Source organism: Chelonoidis abingdonii, chromosome 19, assembly GCF_003597395.2.
Source record: "Chelonoidis abingdonii isolate Lonesome George chromosome 19, CheloAbing_2.0, whole genome shotgun sequence".
Lineage (NCBI taxonomy): Eukaryota > Metazoa > Chordata > Testudines > Testudinidae > Chelonoidis > Chelonoidis abingdonii.
Window position 1 is genome coordinate 5477991 of NC_133787.1, and position 18724 is coordinate 5496714.

General features: G+C 53.2%; 1 protein-coding gene across 5 annotated transcripts in view; it reads right to left on the reverse strand.

The window, feature by feature from the left end:
• Positions 1 to 18724, reverse strand: part of NDRG4 (NDRG family member 4) — an 87951-nt gene that overhangs the window by 5654 nt on the left and 63573 nt on the right. For all 5 annotated transcript variants that reach the window (XM_075073795.1, XM_075073794.1, XM_075073796.1 and 2 more), the window contains 10 exons: positions 13340 to 13460; positions 12641 to 12703; positions 11324 to 11384; positions 9946 to 10032; positions 8686 to 8742; positions 6969 to 7072; positions 2151 to 2207; positions 2008 to 2059; positions 1171 to 1218; positions 404 to 439 (listed from right to left, as the gene is read on the reverse strand). In XM_075073795.1, coding sequence (XP_074929896.1) covers positions 404 to 439; positions 1171 to 1218; positions 2008 to 2059; positions 2151 to 2207; positions 6969 to 7072; positions 8686 to 8742; positions 9946 to 10032; positions 11324 to 11384; positions 12641 to 12703; positions 13340 to 13460 — 686 coding nt within the window. The remainder of the gene's footprint in view (positions 1 to 403; positions 440 to 1170; positions 1219 to 2007; positions 2060 to 2150; positions 2208 to 6968; positions 7073 to 8685; positions 8743 to 9945; positions 10033 to 11323; positions 11385 to 12640; positions 12704 to 13339; positions 13461 to 18724) is intronic.

The following is an 18724-nucleotide window of genomic DNA, read 5'->3' on the forward strand; positions in this document are numbered from 1 at the left end:
AAGGGACCTCAGGAGGTATCTAGTCCAACCCCCTGCTCAAAGCAGGACCAACCTCCTGACAGATTTTTACCCCAGTTCCCTAAATGATTGAACTCACAACCCTGGGTTTAGCAGGACACTGCTCAAACCACTGAGCTATCCCTCTCCCCATATTAGCCAGGGTGAGGGGCCACCCCAAGCCCCCATGGCAGCAGAGCAGAGCAGGGGCCTCTACAGGGCCTGGGCAGAGCAGCAGGGGCAGTTCACTGAGCCCTTTGGGCAGGGATCCTACCCCCCACCCCCACCCCCCAGACACCTGTGCCTGCTGCTCCAGGAGCAGCACAGAGCCAGGGTGGTGTGGGGCTGAGGACCGGGGTGGGGAAAGGGAGGAGAAAGAGTGGGGGCAGGCGGCTGGAGGACTCACCTGTGTGACTTGTGGGAGCCCCCCAGAGTCGGCCATCTGGAGGCGAAAACAGAACTCTGTTAGCGGAGGGCCCCAGGGACACCTCTACTGGCACCTGGGCTCAGAGTCCAGCCCCCCAACCCCAGCCCACCTGCTGCATGGACATTTCAGTGGCTGCCGGGGCAGTCTGCAGGGACCCTCTTCCAACCTGACTGCATGGGGGCACCCAGCAAGGTGGGCATGGGCGCTCAGGAGTGGTTGGGGGATGGACAAGGTGCCCATAGAGCCCTTTCCCCACTAGAATGCCCCAGTCATCTGTGTGCGGGGGACAGGCCGCAGGGACACGGCGGGGCCATTTCTGCAGCCCACTCCTGGGAGAGGTCTGCCATGTCCATGGAGGGACAGCTAGCAAGTCCTGCTACCTGAGTTGGGAGGACTCAGGTTGGGAGAGGGACATGCAGGAGAGGTTTGGCATAGCGGGGAGCTGTAGGGCAGGACTGAGGGGCGTTGGCAGAGCTGGGGGGGGCCAGGCCTGGTGTAGCGGGGGAACTGCAGGGCAGGATTAAGGAGAGTTGGCAGAGCTGGAGATGGGTGCAGGCTGGGCTAGCAGGGAACTCCAGAGCATGACTGAGGGGTGTTGGCAGAGCTGTGGGGAAAATTGGGAGAGGAATACCAAGGCAGGCCAATAGGTGCCGGCAGAAATCAGGGGGAGAAGTCTGCACCGCTCTCAGCCCCGGCTCATGGCCAACCCCCCCGCAGTGGGCAGATGGCTGACGGACTCAGATTACCTTCAAGAACGTAGTGTTGATTGGATCCAGCTTGGAGTTACACTCCACCTGTCAAGGAGAAGAGCAGAGCTGAGGAAGGTCAGAGAGCAGAGCGCCAAGGATTCCCGCCACACCTCCATGCCGTATGTTTTTAACCATTGGAACTACACCAGGGATCATGATGGATTCTCCCTCACTGGTAACTTTAAAATCAAGACTGGCTGGTTTTCTAAAAGATCTGCTCTGGGAATTAGGTTGGGGAAGGTCTCTGGCCTTGGAATCTATGAATCGAAGGCTGCCCCACCCCGTGTCTGAAGGGAAGGACTGACTTACTCTGTGTCTGCCTGGAATGGGGAGACAGCAGGGGGCAGAGAAAGGAAAGTGGCAGGGATGGGGGCATGCAAGGGTGCTGGAGGGAAACCCTGTGGAAAATGGGAATTCGTTCTGCAAAACAGCTGGAGAGCGAGGAGAAGAGAAAGAGAGAGATGCTGAGAGAGGGAGAAGAAAGGGACATACAGCAAAGGAAAAAGAAAATCAAAAATGTCAACAAATTTTGTTTTTCAACCCACTCGAGAAGAAACAGACTCTCAGGGAGTGAGAGAATGAGAAACCGCTCAGTGGAGAAGAGAGAGCAGGGGTAGGGAATCTGGAGCCGGTTTAAATCCCTCTAGTGCGAAGGCTGGTGTATTGCAACAGGATGCCAAGGGTCTGGGCAGGACACGACAGCGCCCTAGGAATGCCTGCTCCTGCCAGGAGGAGGTGGTGTGCTGGTGGCAGGCTGGGGAGGGGTGTCTCTGTCTGTGTCTGGGCATCCAGTGACCCTCCTAGCAGGAGCACAGGGTTTAGCCCTTTACTCACCACCCCATCTTCGGCAGGCGCGTTGTCCCCCACCACCAGCATGACGGGGCAGCTAGAAACACCAAGAGGAGGAGAGTGGTCAGGCGCTTGGTCTTTAACACCCAGCTGCAATTCAGCCCCACTGGGACCAGAGTGCGACTTACCGAAGCGTTTTCGCATTGGGGACAGTCCCAGGCCGGTTAATGTCCAGGTCTCTGCGGCTGAGGGAGAGAGAGGGGGGCCAAAGGTTAATGCCCCAGAGCACAATGGCAGAGCTCCCAGAATACCCACAGACAAAGCACGCCGGCAGCTTCCCCGGCGTGAAAGCATCTCTCCGTCCGGACACGGGATGGTGATGGATGGAGGTGCAGGAAGGCAGCAGAACCCAGCCCAACTCATGGAAACATGGAGTGATGGTCTCCAAACCCCAGCACATATCACAATGGCAAACTCTTGGCACACGTGCTGAGTTCCCAGGGTCAGAGGGGTTAACGAGACTCTTGGCAGTCTTCCTCCTGCCATTGCAACCATGTGTACCCCACATGGCCCCAGGTCTGCGGCAGGGCCAACCCACTTGCCTGACACCCGCTGCCCAGAATGGGGCTGATTGGCTTGGCCCATTACCTTCTGCCCAAAGCAGGGCTGGTTCACATGCCCCACCATTCCCCAGCCCAGAGCATAGAATCACTGAAGTGTGGGCCTGAAAGAGACCTCAACAGAGCATCTAGTCCAGTCCCCTGCACTCAAGACAGGATGACATAATAATGAGACCATTCCTGACAGATGTTTGTGTAACCTGCTCTTAAAAACCTCCAATGATGGAGGTTCGTCAGCCTCGCTAGACAATTTATTCCAGTGCTTAACTAACCTGACAGTTAGGAAGCTTTTCCTAATGTCCAACCCAACCTCCCTTGCTGCAATTTAAGCCCATTGCTTCTTGTCCCATCCTCAGAGGTTAGAGAGAACAATTTTTCTCCCTCCTTGTAACAACCTTTTATGTACTTTATCATGTCCCCTCTCAGTCTTCCCTTCTCAAGACTAAATAAACCCAATTCTTTCAACCTTCCCTCATAGATCATTATTTTCTAGACCTTTAATCATTTTTGTTGCTCCTCTCTGGACTTTCTCCAATTTGTCCACATCTTTCCTGAAACGTAGTGTTCCGAACTGGACACAATACTCCAGCTGAGGCCTTATCAGCACAGAGCAGAGCAAAAGAATTACTTCTCGCATCTTGCTTACAGTGCTCCTACTAATACATCCCAGAATGATGTTCGCTTTTTTTGCAACAGCGTTACACTGTTGACTGTGATACAGCATGGCCAGAGGGCAGCATAAGAGTGTTAGCAGGGGGCCTTATTCCCTGCCACGGGTAGGAAGCGTTGCTTTAGGATAACATAAGAACAAGCTGTGGCCAGTTAGAGCACCTGACTCCAGTGTAGAGCACCTGACATCCAGTTAGAGCACCTGACTCCAGTCATGGGATATAAACCCTGTTCAGTCAGACAGGGGCTGTAGTGAACAGCACGAAAGGTTGGATTTGAGCAGAGTGCAGATTGTAGAAGAGAAGAGTTTGTCAGAGAGAAATAGAAGGTTTGGAGGAGTGCTGCGGTGGATTGGGAAGTCCAACAGAAACCCTAGTAGAGGGGCACCAGGGCTTGTATAGAAAGAGGCGAGAAGCCCCTTCACAAGCTGGCTGGGTATGAGAGGGAAGTAACCCAAGGGAAGAAACCGCTAGTCAAATGGTTCACCACCACCAGGCCCCTGGGTTGGCACCTGGAGTACGAGGCGGGGCCAGGTCCCTCCCGTCTCCACTTCCCCCTCCTCCAAGGACACTAGGGGAGTGATTAAGAACTGGTTCAGAGGCAAGCAATATCGCCCTGAACCTACCCCAGAGAAGAGAAAGCGCGAGACCCAGAGAACAGTACCGGCAATTTGCCACACGACTCATATTTAGCTTGTGGTCCACTATGACCCCCAGATCCCTTTCTGCCATACTCCTTCCTAGGCAGTCATGTCCCATTTTGAACGTGTGCAACTGATTGTTCCTTCCTAAGTGGAGGACTTTGCATTTGTCCTTGTTGAATTTCATCCTATTTACTTCAGACCGTTTCTCCAGATCATTTGGAATTTTAATCCTATCTTCCAAAGCTCTTGCAAACTCCCATCTTGGTATTGTCCACAAACTTTATAAGTGTTCTCTCAGTGCCATTATCTAAATCACTGATGAAGCTATTGAACAGAACCTGACCCAGAACTGATCCCTGCAGGACCCCCCTCGTTATGCCCTTCCAGTTTGACTGTGAACCACAACTACTCTCTGGGAACGAGTTTTCAACCAGTTCCGCATCCACCTTATAGTAGCTGCATCTAGGTTGCATTTCGCTAGTTTGTTTATGAGAAGGTCATGCGAGACAGCATCAAAAGCCTTATTAAGGTCAAGATATACCACATCTACCGCTTCCCTCCATCCACAACGCTCATTTATCTATCAAAAACAGCATTTAGGTTGGTTTGACATGATTTGGTCTTGAGAAATCCATGCTGAATGGAACTTATCCCCTTCTAAGTGTTTGCAAATTGATTTCTGGATTATTTGTCCCATTATTTTTCTGGGTACTGAAGTTAAGATGACTGGCCTGTAAATCCCTGCGTTGTCCTTATTCCTTCCTTTTAATAGATGGGCATTAGATTTGCCCTCTTCTAGTCCTCTGGAATCTCTCTCATCTTCCAGGAGTTTTTGGAGATAATCGCTAATGGCTCAGATATCGCCTCAATCAGCTTCTGGAGTATTCTGGGATGCATTTCACCAGGCCCTGGTGACTTCAAGACATCTAACTTGTCTAAATAATTTTTAACTTGTTCTTTGCCTATTTTAGCCTCAGATTCTACTTCGCTTTCACTACTGCTCACTATGTGAGACATCCATTCGCTACTAACCTTCTTGGTGAAAACTGAAACAAAAATGGCATTTAGCACTTTCGTCGTTTCCACATTTTCTGTTATGTTCCTCCCCCATTCTCACTGAGTAACGGGTCTACCCTGTCCTTGGTCTTCCTCTTGCTGCTAATGTATTTGTTGGCTGTTTTCTTGTTACCGTCTAGGCCTCTAGCTAGTTTAATCTCATTTTGTGCTGTGACCTTTCTAATTTTGTCCCTACACACTTCTGTTATTTGTTTATATTCATTCTTCATAATTTGACCTAGTTTCCACTTTTTGTAGGACTCTTTTTTTGAGTTTCAGATCATCGAAGAGCTCCTGGTTAAGCCAGGCTGGTCTCTTGCCAGACTTCCTATCTTTCCTACGCAGGGGGATAGTTTGCTCTTGTGCCCTTAATTATGTCTCTGAAAAACTGCCAATAATTGATTTTCCCTTTAGTCTTCCTTCCCATGCCTCTTACTAACTTACTCCCTGAGTTTGCTGAAGTCTGCCTTCTTGAAATCCATTATCTTTATTGTGCTGTTTTCCCTCCTACCATCCCTCTCTACCATTTCACCCTCATTTTCACCCACGCGGCCTTCCACTTTCACATTCCCAACCAGTTCCTCCCTATTTGGCGCAATCAAATCTAGCTCAGCCTCTCCCCTGATGGCTGTCTCCACCTTCTGAAATAAAAAATTGTCTCCGGTGCACTCCTAGAACGTGTTGGATGATCTGTGCCCTGCTGTGTTATTTTCCCAACAGATGTCTGGGTAGTTGAAGTCTCCTATCACCACCAAGTCATGTTCTTTGGATGTTTTGTTAGTTGTTTAAAAAAAGCCTCATCCACCACTTCTTCCTGGTAAGACGGTCTATCATAGAGTCCAGCCATAATATCACCCTTGTTTGTATCCTACCCACATGTCCCACTGCCCAGAGAGGGGCTAGCCTATGTGCCCCCACTGCTTGCAGCATGGCCTGTGTGTCCCATTGCCCACTGCCCAGAGAGGGGCCAGCTCACGTGTCCCCCATGGCCTGTGTGCCCCACTGCCCCTGCCCAGAGAAGGGCCAGCCTACATGCCCCCACCACGCCCCAGCCTGAAGCAGGCCTGATACGCAAGCCTCCTACCACCCTCCTGCCCGGAGCACAGCTTATCCAGATGTTGCAATTACCCCCCTGCCCAGAGTGGGGCCTAGCCATGTGCCCACTGCTCCCCTACCCAGAGTGGGGCTGGCCCATCCCACCTCCCCAGAGCAGGGCTGGATCACATGCCCCACTACTCCCCTGCTGGGAGCATGGCCTACCTGTGTCTCCCACTGCCCAGAGCACACGAGCGCAGTGACAATCTCCCCCAGGACCTTGGGCACCAGGTTCGCCATTTGTTCCCTTCAAAGCTGGATTTTTGGTGATGCTCGACCCAGCTGCAATTTGATTCCCGCCCCAAGAGCCCCTAAGCAATGCGGGTGCCCAGCTCAGGACCTGCCTCTCACAGGTAAACAGCCCCACTCCAGTTATGGTCCCGTTGAGAGCGGGTGGTGGCCAAGCTAGAAAGGCCAGACATGCTGGGGGCTACTTTCCATGCCTCTGGCTGCTGGTCACCAAAGGCTTGTGTCTGGGAGCATGCTGGGTGCAAATCCCGCTCTACATATCGGGAGTCTGGCTGAGGGCAACACGACACGTACCACCCTGGCTCTCAGGGCATGGCCTCTTGCACCTCGTCCCTAGGGGCCAGGAGCAGCAGGGCTCTATGGCTACCCCCCCTGGGGTCTCCTGCTCCTCAACCAATGGACTGCACACGATGGTCTTGGGCTCTTCGTGGCACCAGTGGAATCCTCCGCTCCACTGCCTGCTGTTTCCAAAAGCTGCCACCTGGGCAGATGGAGCAGAGATCTCCCTCCCATTCCCGCTCTGGTGCCCATCGCCCTGCCCCACCCAGGCCCCAGCTAACGATGGCCATTAGCCCTGAGGCACAATAGGGGTCACCCCGTGAGGTCCCCACTCTCTGCCTGGTCTGCATGGCAGGAGATGTGTGCCACTGTGGAGAGGTGAGAGGGCCAGTTACCTATTGTACATGTTCCAGAACAGCTGCAAGTTGTATTGGTTCACCACACTCCCGATCTGCTGCCGATAGCTCTGCACCAGCTCCGTGTTGCTCACCAGCTCTTCCTGTGCAGGAGGGGCGAGAGAAACGAGAGATCAGCTGGCCCACGGCAGGGAGGAAGGGCTCGGCATATGTGGTATGGAGGAGGGACAGGCGAGCGGGACATGGGGACTGATCTGAGTGCAATAGGGGTAAAAAGACCCAGTTTCCCCCAGGATCACAGGGCATGGGTGGGGGCCCTAAGTCCTAGGCACTCAGCCCGCAGAGCATTCACACCCTGCAGGGCTGTATTTGCAGGAGGGGAGTGCTAGTAACTAACTCCCGAGACTGGCCTCTGGCTGCCACCAGGAGACGGACTGAAGCTGCAGACCTGGGATCTGGAGTCTGAACACCGCACAGTGCCTGGGTCCAGGACAGGGGTTCAGCCCACGATAAAGGTGAGGCCACTTGAGACACTGGGACTCAGATCCGGCTTCAGTTTTCCAAGAGCTGGGGCTGGCTCCAGGGGACTGGTTCTGACCCATCCCAGTAACTAGTGTGACAAGGTCAGGCCAGATGGCTACAAGAGTGTGGTCGAAGGTAGATACATTAGCTCCAGGTTAAGAAGGTCCCTTTTCCCTGGGTAAGATAACAGGGACTATTCCAGAACACTCAGGAACTTTCTAGAACTAATTAAGGCAGGCAGGCTAATTAGGACACCTGTAGCCAACTGGGAAGTTACTAGAATTAATTAAGGCTAATCAGGACACCTGTATAAAAAGGCTCTGACTCCAGTTAGTGAGGTGTGTGTAAGGAGCTGGGAGTGAGAGGATGCGCTGCTAGAGGACTGAGGAGTACAACCATTATCAGACAGCAGGAGGAAGGTCCTGTGGTGAGGATAGAGAAGGTGTTGGGAGGAGGCCATGGAGAGGCCAGGGAGTTGTAGCTGTCGCGCGGCTGTACCAAGAGGCACTCTAGACAGCTGCAGTCCACAGGGCCCTGGGCTAGAACCCGGAGTAGAGGGTAGGCCCGGGTTCCCCCCAAACCTCCCAACTCCTGATCAAACCCAGGAAGAATTGACCTGGACTGTGACTTCTACCAGAGGGGAAGGTCTCTGGGCTGTTTCCCGACTCACAGGGTGAATCTCTGAGGTGAGCAAATCGGCCAATAAGCGCAGGACCCACCAAGGTAGAGGAGGAGCTTTATCACACTAGTTTGTGCTGAAGTGGCTGTAGTCTGGGAGAGGGGTGCCGGCCAAGGGAGCAGAGTACGCATCACCTATGGGCTGTGGGGCGCTCCAGCTCTGCATCTTGGGGGAAGACGCCCCACGTTGTGCCCTACAAATCCAGCTGTCAATGGGTCCCTCCTATCCATCCTGGTCACAAGCAGGCAAAGCACTCTCACCTGTGCTCTCTTCAGGGGCCTGCACCTCACGGCAGCCCTGCAGCTCTCCTGCCACATGGCAGAGGCAGGGACACAGCCCAGGTACAGACAGGACCAGCGAGGGAGGCACCTCTTGGCCTGTTCCTCCCCCATAAGCCACAGCAGCATGGCCAGGAGACAGCAAAGCAGCCCCAGTTGCTGACCCAGTCCAGCCGTTTGCCGGCTGACTCTGTCTGGACTGTGCACTGGCCCTCTCTCCACCAGAGTCTGATCTGAGCAGGGCAGCTGTGAATGTGTCCAGTGCTCTCCCGCTTACCTGGCTGAACAAGTGAGATAACACGGTGTCAGGCAAAGAGCTGGTCAGGCCAGAAAGCTGCGGACAGAGAACACCAGAAGCGTTACGCTAATGCCAGGCACCACTCACTCCCACCCCTGCACCTTCGCCACGGGATCCCTCTTTGTGATGTTCACTGGAGACAGGCAGGCGTCGCTGGAGCCCAGAACCTGTTGAGCCAGCGGGGAAGTGCAAACAGTTGCTCCAGCTCGGACCAATCAGAGTAGAAAGGGAAGAGGATGCTCTGGAGTCCAGAAAAATCTGCTGCTCAGCAAGTGAAGAGGAAGGCTCAGAGACCATCCCCTGTATCTGGAGAGCCTGCTGCAGCCCAGGGCTGGGTCAGGAAAGAGCCAGATGATGGTATCTGCTGTGAGGTGATCGCCCATGCCTGGAGCTTCTGCACCCTGGACTACCAGGTCCATGTCCCCCGAGGGCTGATCTCCTTGGGGATGCTGACTTCTTTAACCCCTAGGGCAGTGGTCCCCAAATCTTTTTGTCTGTGCCCCTCTCCCCCACCTTACCTGCTCCATGGCCTGCCGGGAGCACAGTCGGGCTAGGGGCTATGTTTGGGAGTAGGGCCAGTGCTGCAGCTGGGGCATCGGCCAGGAGCAGGACAGTAGTCAGGGCTGGGAGCCAGGGGCCGCGTCCGGGAGCAGGCTCGCAATCAGTGTCAGGGACTGCAGCCATGGCTGGAAGTGGGGCCAGGGCCAGCTGGTAGCTGCAGCTGGGGCTGGGGCCAGAGAAGGACTGGGTGGTGCTCCCTCCCTGCCCCAGTAAGGGCTGGCCCGGCCCCGCCGCACTCCCCTCAGGGGGCATGTGCCAGAGTTTGGGGACTACTGCACTAGGGAAGCAGGCACGGCCCCTGCACACTCCCAGGGCAGCTCTATGGGTGGATCTGCAGGCAGGATTTGGCCACAGGAGACTATTTTAAACCCAATGAGCCGTGTTATTCCTTCCCATTCCCAGCTCCCTCCTCTCCTGAGCATGGAGGCCTCAGTCACGGCCATGCCTGAGGAAGACACTGTGTGGTGAGACCAGGCATCAGGGGCTGTGATTAGTTTGCAAGCTCGGAAGCCAGATAGAACCACAGGGTGTGTGTGTCCAGCAGCCTCATTAACAAATTCCCTTTATATTCATTACAGCCAAGCCCCAGCTCTCCTGTGCCCCAGGAGACCCTGCCAGTGCCTACTCCCACTCCAAGCGATCATCCCAGCTGGCGTCTGAGAGGTGGATGCTGCTCACCTTGGTGGCTGCCCAGTCAATCCAGCCTTTGCCGTTGGGGTCAATGTTCATCAGGACAAGCCCTTCCACCAGATCTGGGAAGATCAGCTGCAGCCAAGCAGACACAGGGCTATTGTTCTCGGCAGTGGTGTGAGGGAGAGGCCTATGCTAGGGGGGGCAGTTAGCAGATGTGTGGATTCACCAAACGTGGAGATCCTTTACTGACAGTGACGCACTTCACCAGGGGCAAGGGATGGGTGGGAGACCACGTCCTCGGAGGGACCCTCCCACCACCTTACGACATGAAACAGGCCAACCAGTGCCAATGAGGTAAAGGCTTTGCACACCACGGCTCTGCACCTCTGCCCACGGAGAATCTAGAATAAGGCAGGCAGGATCTCTCCCAGCAAGGCCTGGCAGCAGGGCATGGTACTGAGATGGCTCTGGCAGATAACTGCCCCCTGCTGCCAGAGAAGGGGAGGGCATCCACGCTCTGCCTGCTGCACCTCCTCGCACTCTGACACCAAGGAACTGCAGGGATAGAAGGAACTGCCCTGAAATGGCAGAGGCCCTTCCTGTCGGCCTGAACCCAGCGGGCTGTCACAGGCAGCTCCAGGACCCAGCCCCAGATGGTCCAAGCCTCTCGTCCATGTGACTCATAAGTGCCTACAAGATACCCCCAGCTCTACGGCTCCCGAACACCAAATGTCAACAGCACCCTCTCCCAGCTCTCTCAGCACTCAGCCAAAATCACCCCCTGGATGACAAGCAGCTGGCAAAAGCTGAGCTCTGACGAGACAGAGGTGATGCTGGTCGGATGCGGAACGCACTTTGAAGCACTTGTCTCCTCTCTCAGATCCCCCACTCCTAAGAGAATCTGGTACCCCAAGCCTATGGGCTGACACTGTGGGGGCTCCTCAATGCTCAGATAGATACTCAAATAGCCACAGTGGCAAAATACATCCACTTTGATTGGCCAGGAGGTTGTGTTCCATCCTATCAGAAACAGCCGTGGCTACAGTGATACACACTGATGATCTCCTTTCAGGCTTGATTACTGCAACTCCTTCCATCCCGGAACAAGCAACATGCCCTGAGAAAGCTCCCACTGGGGCAAACGGAGCAGCTCTCCCTCTGCCCCAGGATAGCTCAGTGGTTGGAGCATTGGCCTGCTAAACCCAGGGTTGCGAGTTCAATCCTTAAGGGGGCCATTTAGGGATCTGAGGCAAAAATCTATCTGGGGATTGGTCCTGCTTTGAGCAGGGGGTTGGACTAGATGACCTCCTGAGGTCCCTTCCAACCCTATGATTCTATGACCTCCCTCGGAAGTGGGTCACACCTGCTCTGCTCTATCGGATCCTGGGTCACTGCAGAGCGCTCCCAGCCAGGACTCACTTACAGCAAACTTGGCCAGGACATAGGCTCCTGCTCCCACGCCGATTCCGATCACGTACTTGAACCTGAGAAACAGAGACAGAAGTGTCCCTGTGCCGCTCCCAACAGTCCTTGCTAGGCCACTCTGGCTTTTTAAGGAGCCTCTAGGCAGGGCATGTGGCGCAGCAGAGAGAGAGGGAAATGGGGCTGAGGCAAGAGGAGGCGGTATCTAAGAGACATTGCCATAGGGCCCTGGCTGGGTCTCCACATCCTGGGCTCTTTCCTGGCTCTCAAGCCCTGTGCAAACAGAGTTCCTCGTAGTGCAGAGGAATTGGGTAGCATCCCTTTAAATAGGCTGTGAGTCCTCTGATAGTGCTCACCATGTTCTGTGTTTTAGAAGTCGCCAGAAAGGGCTACACACTGCATTCCTTCCCTTCTGTTAATAAACCTGCCACCTGTCTCCCCTCTCTCGCTTTAGTGGCAGCGTCCAATCAACAGAGCCAGTAAAATCAAGGCCAGATTGGCAGAGAATAGGAGCATCCTGTGACCGTCACCGCAGCGTCATCCTGAGCCGCAAAATCGCAGCCTGATGGCTGGCACTGCGCCTCAGTGTGAGAAGGCTGCTGCCCACAGAACCTGGCCAACTGCTGTGCTAATACCCTTGCACACTCCTCAGCCAATGTGCCCCTCACCTCGGGGTGAGACGAGAGTTCAGGCCCCTTGGCGTATTCCCTGACAAGCGGGGCTCTGAAGGAAGCCAGCTGGAGCCAGACGCCAGGGTGGCTTCGGTGAGGTGGGAACTGGAGATCTCCTAATCTGTTCCCCACAGGGCACCGATCAGCTGCTTACTAGTGACGTGGGCTGGATTCAGACCCATGGGCCAGAGGGGACAGGCCCTGGGGTGCATTTCCAGGCCCCTGGGATGGAGGAAGCAGCGCCCCTTATTGCGTGCTGTGAAGGTGACAGCACAAACCAGCAGCAGGCGACAGAGCGTGAGTCTCTTTTGGCTCTGAGGTGACTCCACACGGCTCTCCCAGGGCGTGGAGGGGACTGACCTGTCTCACCAAGGGGTCGCCGAGCCACGGCCGAAGAGCTGACTGTTCTCAGCTACAGCCAAATGGGCAGAACAGGGAACAGGCTGTGAAGCCTGGAACCCCTAGTGACAGGATGTTCTTAGGTCAGTGGTGCCGTGCAGCCGTAGGTGCCATGATCCCCGTTTTTCAGCCAGGCCCAACTCTGCATTCTACTTCCTACGCCCCCTGCCTGCCCCTGGCATTTTTCTTAGCATCCCACCCCTCCCTGCTGGCCCCACGCCATGAGGTCACAGGGCCCTGACACTTACCCGAAATGCTGGACCACACTAGGGAGCATGGCAGCCAACTGGTCCATGGATGGAAACTGGTATCTGGGGGCATGACAGACACACGGTGAGAAACGGAGGTTTGGGGCAAAGCCCCAAGATGCCCATACAGGGGGAGCCCAGGCCAGGGCTGGGAGAAGCTCTGGACACCTACACAGCTCTCCCGGGAGGAACAACTCCTCCCCTCCCACTCCCCACTGCCTGGCCCCTCCCATCCACAGCAGGGCACAGCCCTTCCCTTCCCCCCTCCGGGACAGGGACAGCCATCTCTTTTCCTATTCCTCCCCTCCCAGGGTGTGGGCCATGCCCAGGAACCCCACCGGTCCCCCTTCCAGCCCCTCAGCCTGGCACAGCCCTCTCCCTGTGGCTGTGCTAGGAGCAGTGCTGATGTGCTTGGGAGGAGGAAGCCCCCATGATCCCAGCCCTTCTAGGGGGTGAGGAACCCGACTCCCCTTCAGAAACGGAATGCTCCGCTGGGCCCAGGACGAGGGAGGCCAAGTCCCAAGTGCGTTGCTCTGCAGCACCTCCTAGCAGCTGGTACAAACTGGATGTTCCCGGCAGGAGAACCCACCTTAGGAACCAGGGAAAGGAGCCGGGAAATCATACAGAGACCCGAGCATGAAGAGCTGGGCTCCTCCACGAGCAACATCCCAGACAGGCTGAGAGGGCTCGGGTACCTACCCCTGCGGGAACTGCGATGCTCCAGCCTGCTGCCCTGGTGCATCCACGTGACACACCACGAAGTGCTTGGTGATCTCCTGCATGTCCTCGAAGTTGAAGAAGGTGTTGAAGCACAGCTTGTCTGCACACGGTCGGAGGGAGGAAGGGGTCAGAGTCCAAAGGTCAAAGGGGAAAAAAGATCAGACGCAAAACATCAGCAACTATTTAATTAGGCCTGGAATGGTTCAATTTTTAGCAGTAAATGCCGGTGAACGGTCAATTTCACCGTACATGTGCAAACCAATTAAAATATTCCCGTTGATCCTGATAGAAATGTACAGACTGGCAAAGTGAGAAAAATGCTGCCTGCGAACAGGACATTCACACTTGGGATATTTTGACATGTTACTGTAATGAATTATCTGACCCCTCTGTTGTTCAGCCCATTCATAATTTCCTGCAATGGTGACAATGTAAATCAAGAAATATATTTAAAAATGCTGAAGAATAAACATCGACACTGTCCGTGGAAATGATAAAAACATACAAATGGAATTCTGCCAAGCCAACATTTAATCGGGATGAAGGTTAAAGAAAACAAATACACAGAGAGACAAACACTGAGACACAGATCCTGGCCAGCAGCTACTGCTCTCAATATCTAGCCTGGCTCTGAGGTGCAGAGCAGATCTGGTATCCCAGGTACTGGAGTCCTGGATGGGCCTGACTCGCCTTTCACACCTGCCCCACACTAACACTGCTGGCATCAAGGGTATTTCTCCTGATTCACGCTGGGGTAAACGAGATCAGAATCAGGCCTGTTCTCTTCTCAACATCTCGTGTTTTTTGACCACAAACACTAGTCCTTTCTGATGGACTTTCCCTGCTATGCTTTACTCACCCATCGCTAGGGGAGACAATATGGTCTAATGGTTAGCGCACAGGTCTGAGATTCCTGGTTTCTACTCACGGCTCTGCCACTGACTTCCCATGTGGACTTGGGCAAGTCAGCAAGGCCAACATGTTCAAACTTGTACGTGCCTGATTTTTGGCCCCCATAAATGGCCTGAGTTTCAGAGCGGCCAAGCATCTGCAGAGCAGCGTAGCACTGAGAATCAAACCACTCTTCGTGGGGTCTGTCTAGTCATTTGGGTGTCTAATTACAGGCACGCACATTTCAAAACTGGGCCCGTGGTGTGGGATTTTCCATAGCATCTAAGTGACTTAGGTGCACACGTCCCACCAAAATGCTATTGGGCTGAGCGTTGCTCCTAACACCCCTGGGCTCTTTCAAAACTCTCAGCCCCTAGCTGTTGTAAGCCTCGCTTACCCAGCCTGGAAATGCCTGGCTCACAGGGGCTGGTTAAAATTGTTACCATCCACCTCCCTCTGCATGCTGTTCCCCTCCTCCCTCTGCAGTGCTTCAAGGTGATCTTCCTGCAGCAGCAGCAGCTCGTCTCCAGCCTGCGATCAGGTGACGTCAGTCCTCCTCCCTTCACACAGCCAGCTTTCATACCCAGGCAGGTCCTCAGTGAATGCCCCATCCAGAGGGGAAGCCACCAGGAAGGTCTCAAAGCCCCCATCACTTAGGAACTCTTCCCCCCTCTCACTGTGCCCGGGAGAGCCCAGCCTTGGGCTGCTTGTCACAGCTGAGCAAGGAGGACAGGGGAGGATGCCCTTCTCTGGACAGGGCTCCCTTTGGATCTCATTAATGTTCCCCTCTCAGCTCCAGGGTGAGCAATACAAGGTCCCCCCTTTGCTCCCAGCCCTTGCCTGTCTGAGGAGAAAGCCTGATTCAAACCAGAGCTGGCTCGCCGTGCCCAGGCCCACAGCTGGTTAGGGACACCTTGCCGGGGCACAGAACCGAACACAACCCACCAATGCCCCTGAAAACGTTCACACCGGGATCCCAAGGGGAAAGAACAAACCTCTGGGCTCCTCCAAGCAGCTGGGGTGGAGCAGACGGGACAGGAAGCGAACACCACAGCATCCAGCTCTAGGCCAGTGGTTTGAACATGACCCAGGCTGCCGCGAACCCAAGGCTATTCTGACCTACTGGCTGTTCCATGGCCTTCAGGAGAGGCCAGTCTCAGGCCAGTGCCGAGGTCACAGCTGTGTATACTGGGATTGCCATCTCAGCAGCAGGCTCAGCAGCCTGGCCAAGAACCAAACGGGTCATGGAGACTCTCCCGCATTCTCCCCAGAGGGTCAGGACTCCGCTCCCCGACCCAGCACCCTTTGTCGGCACTGAATTCACAGCTGACCAACCGTCCAGCTCCCCTCCGGCAACCCAGCAGCATTGGATATTGGGCTTGTTCACATTTGCTGGCTGCCTGCGTCCCCCTGTCCTTGCTGTGCTGGTGTGAGCGCCCCGGGCAGAGGATCGCTTTCGGTGCTAGGCTGCTCACAAGGCTGGCGTGGGTGGGGAGGAGAAGGAAAAGACAGTGTGATGTGTGCATGGGCCCCACAAGCCAAGACAGAGGCTGGCAGGTCTGATCTCGATGGGGTCCCTTTGTTTGCCCTCGAATCCCCCACTGCTTGTGCCTGGGGAGGGGCAAACACTAGCAGGCTGATTCGGCACAGCCTTGTCCTCATGTCTCTTGGTCACATCAAACCATGTTTGCCGGCTCTGCGCTGTTATACTGGGCAAAAAATGAACCAGACGTATGAGACCTCCAACCTCTCCTCTAACCCCACCCCTCCTTCTGAGGCTTCAATACAGTCCCTAAATCAGCCCAGCCACTGCTCGTACTGTTCTTGTTTGCTTTTCCACTGCCGCAACCTCCCTTAGCTTGGAATCCACAGCTTGCTTGGAAGAACGTGTCCTCCCCGTTGTAGTCCGCAGGCTGGAGGCAGGCATTGCTTTCTGCAAGCTTTGGGACTGTGTTAGTATGGGAGAAGTACTATTGATTTACACCCATGGAAGTGGTAGCAGAATCGGAACCGTTTCAACCTAGCTGGTACATCCCGCCACAGAAGGCAGCATTCACCACACTGCAGCCACCAGCAAGTCTAGATAGAAAGGGGCATGGTGGAGTTTAATATATCAGTATTCACTTGCTTCCAAATAACTGCAGTGTGAAATTTCCTTTGCCAAAGCAGAGCTCTCTCAACAGCTTTTTTATACAGGATGAACAACTGATTTATTATAAGGTAAGGAAAATGCCATGTGATTACTCAACAGCTGCATGCTGTGGTTTAAACGACCATTTCTACACCATTCTTAGTTGAATATATTTTGAAGAAGCCATATGGTGATTTTTAAATATACAAGTGTCTCACATAACCCACTGTGAATGTGCTCAGAGATTTTGGATTTTATAATCCTACACAAAACCTCATCTGCGATTTGGGCTCCTCTGTATTCGGCCTATCGCAATCACCACGTACTATTATATTTTAACAGCAACTTTGGAGGGTCTTCACTGTCTAGGAGGCGATAATTCTATCCTGGGTTAATTTTGAAATAGAGCCGGGCAAGATTTTTCAACCAAAACTTTTTTTCACAAAAAGATGCAGATTCAGTGGCACCAAAACGTTTCACAGATTTGTGTTGGATTTGCCGAATGGTTTCGGCTGGAAAAAAAACCCGAACTATGGAAAACCCAAAAAGGCTAGTTTCAACATTTAAAAAAAAAAAAAAAAAAAAAATTTTGGTTTTTCAGTTCAAGATTTCCCTCAGTTTAAAAAAAAATATATATATATATATTTTAAAAGGGTCAGTACCGAAATGAGCAAAATATTGTTTGGACAAAATCAAAACTCTCTGGCTCCGAACAAATGGCTTTCAACTTTCTGATTCAGCAAGCATTTCAAAAAAAGTTTGGTTTTGGTTCAACCCGCAACAAAATTCCCCTCGATGGTTTTTCGAAAGTGCCAGAGAACTGAAAATCTATTAATCTCCTAACCCTACTCTGAAATCTTCAGGGCCCCCTACCCAGATATGATTATTGCTGAGTCATTATTATACTCAGCAAGGCTTACCCTCCCCAGAATGGATGCAACTCTTTGGTGTTGTTACTTTGTTCCACAATGGAATTGGATGGGAAGGGCTTGGATGCTCTCAGAAGGTTAAAAAATGGCAGCTGTTGTAGGGACAAGAGCTGTGGCAGGCTGTAGGGATTACAGTGAAGCTAAAGGACAGGCATGAGGGTCTAAATCAGGGCAATCTATGGCATACGTGCCGAAGGCGGCAAGCGAGCTGATTTTCAGTGGCAGTCACAGTGCCCAGGTCCTGGCCACTGGTCCAGGGGGGCTCTGCATTTTAATTTAATTTAAATGAAACTTCTTAAACATTTTAAAAACCTTATTTACTTTATATACAACAATAGTTTAGTTATATAAACTTATAGAAAGAGACCTTCTAAAAATGTTAAAATGGATTACCGGCACGCGAAACCTTAGATCAGAGTGACTAAATGAAGACTCGGCCTGCAGCCTCTGACCTCACTGGCAGAGCTCCCATGGATGTCAGTGTGAGAGGAGAAAATCAGTTTGAGCTGAGCTGGCATCCCTGGTGCTGGGATGATGTTAGCCAGTCAGAGTAGAGAGATTTGTATATTCACAGTTTGAGAAACCACTGTATGGTGCTTATGCAAATCCATGTAACCTGACTGATTAATCAAGCTGCCAGTCAGACTACAGCCATTCACATAGTTAGTGGATACTGCTTGGTAGCCCTACAGTGATGATGCTGGCCCCACTGTAGTCAATGGCAAAACTCCCACTGACTTCGGTGGAACCCGGATTTCACACACACTCCAGTATAGGGAATTGTGTTAATACAATTCTGCATCAGGAACTGTGTACTGGAGACAATACCCTCTTGGTGTAATCAAAAATAATCAATTCACCAGGAGAGACGGTGATGGGATAGGAAGGCCAGGTTGGTGGATTGGGACCCAAAAGACCATGTCTCAGCCAGACTCTTTGGCTGCGTCTATGCTGCAACCCCACTACCCACCACCGCAGCAGAAAGTCTCGCAACCTGGATCAACTGAGTCAAGCCCTGAGACTCACACTACAGAGCTAAAAATAGCAGTGTAGACGTTCCCACTTGGGTGCTGAAGCTGGCAAAGGAGGTGGGTCTCAGGGCCTGGACTCCAGCCCCAGTCGGAAGGGCTACGCTGCTATTTGTAGCTCTGTAGCCTAAGTGTGATCCAGTTGATCAGGCTCAGACTTACTGCCAAGGGTTATTTTTGCAGTGTAGATGTATCCTTTGTGTGACCTTAGGCAAATCACTAGTTCTGATATGGCACGTTTCATCTATAGATCTCAAAGCATTTTACAAAGGAGGTCAGTCTTGTCTGTTACAGCTATCCCCCTATTCCATTTTGTCTCTTACAGCTGTCCCCATACTCCATTTTGTTTTTGTTCTACTGTGGCCTCCCCTCCCTGGCTGTTAAG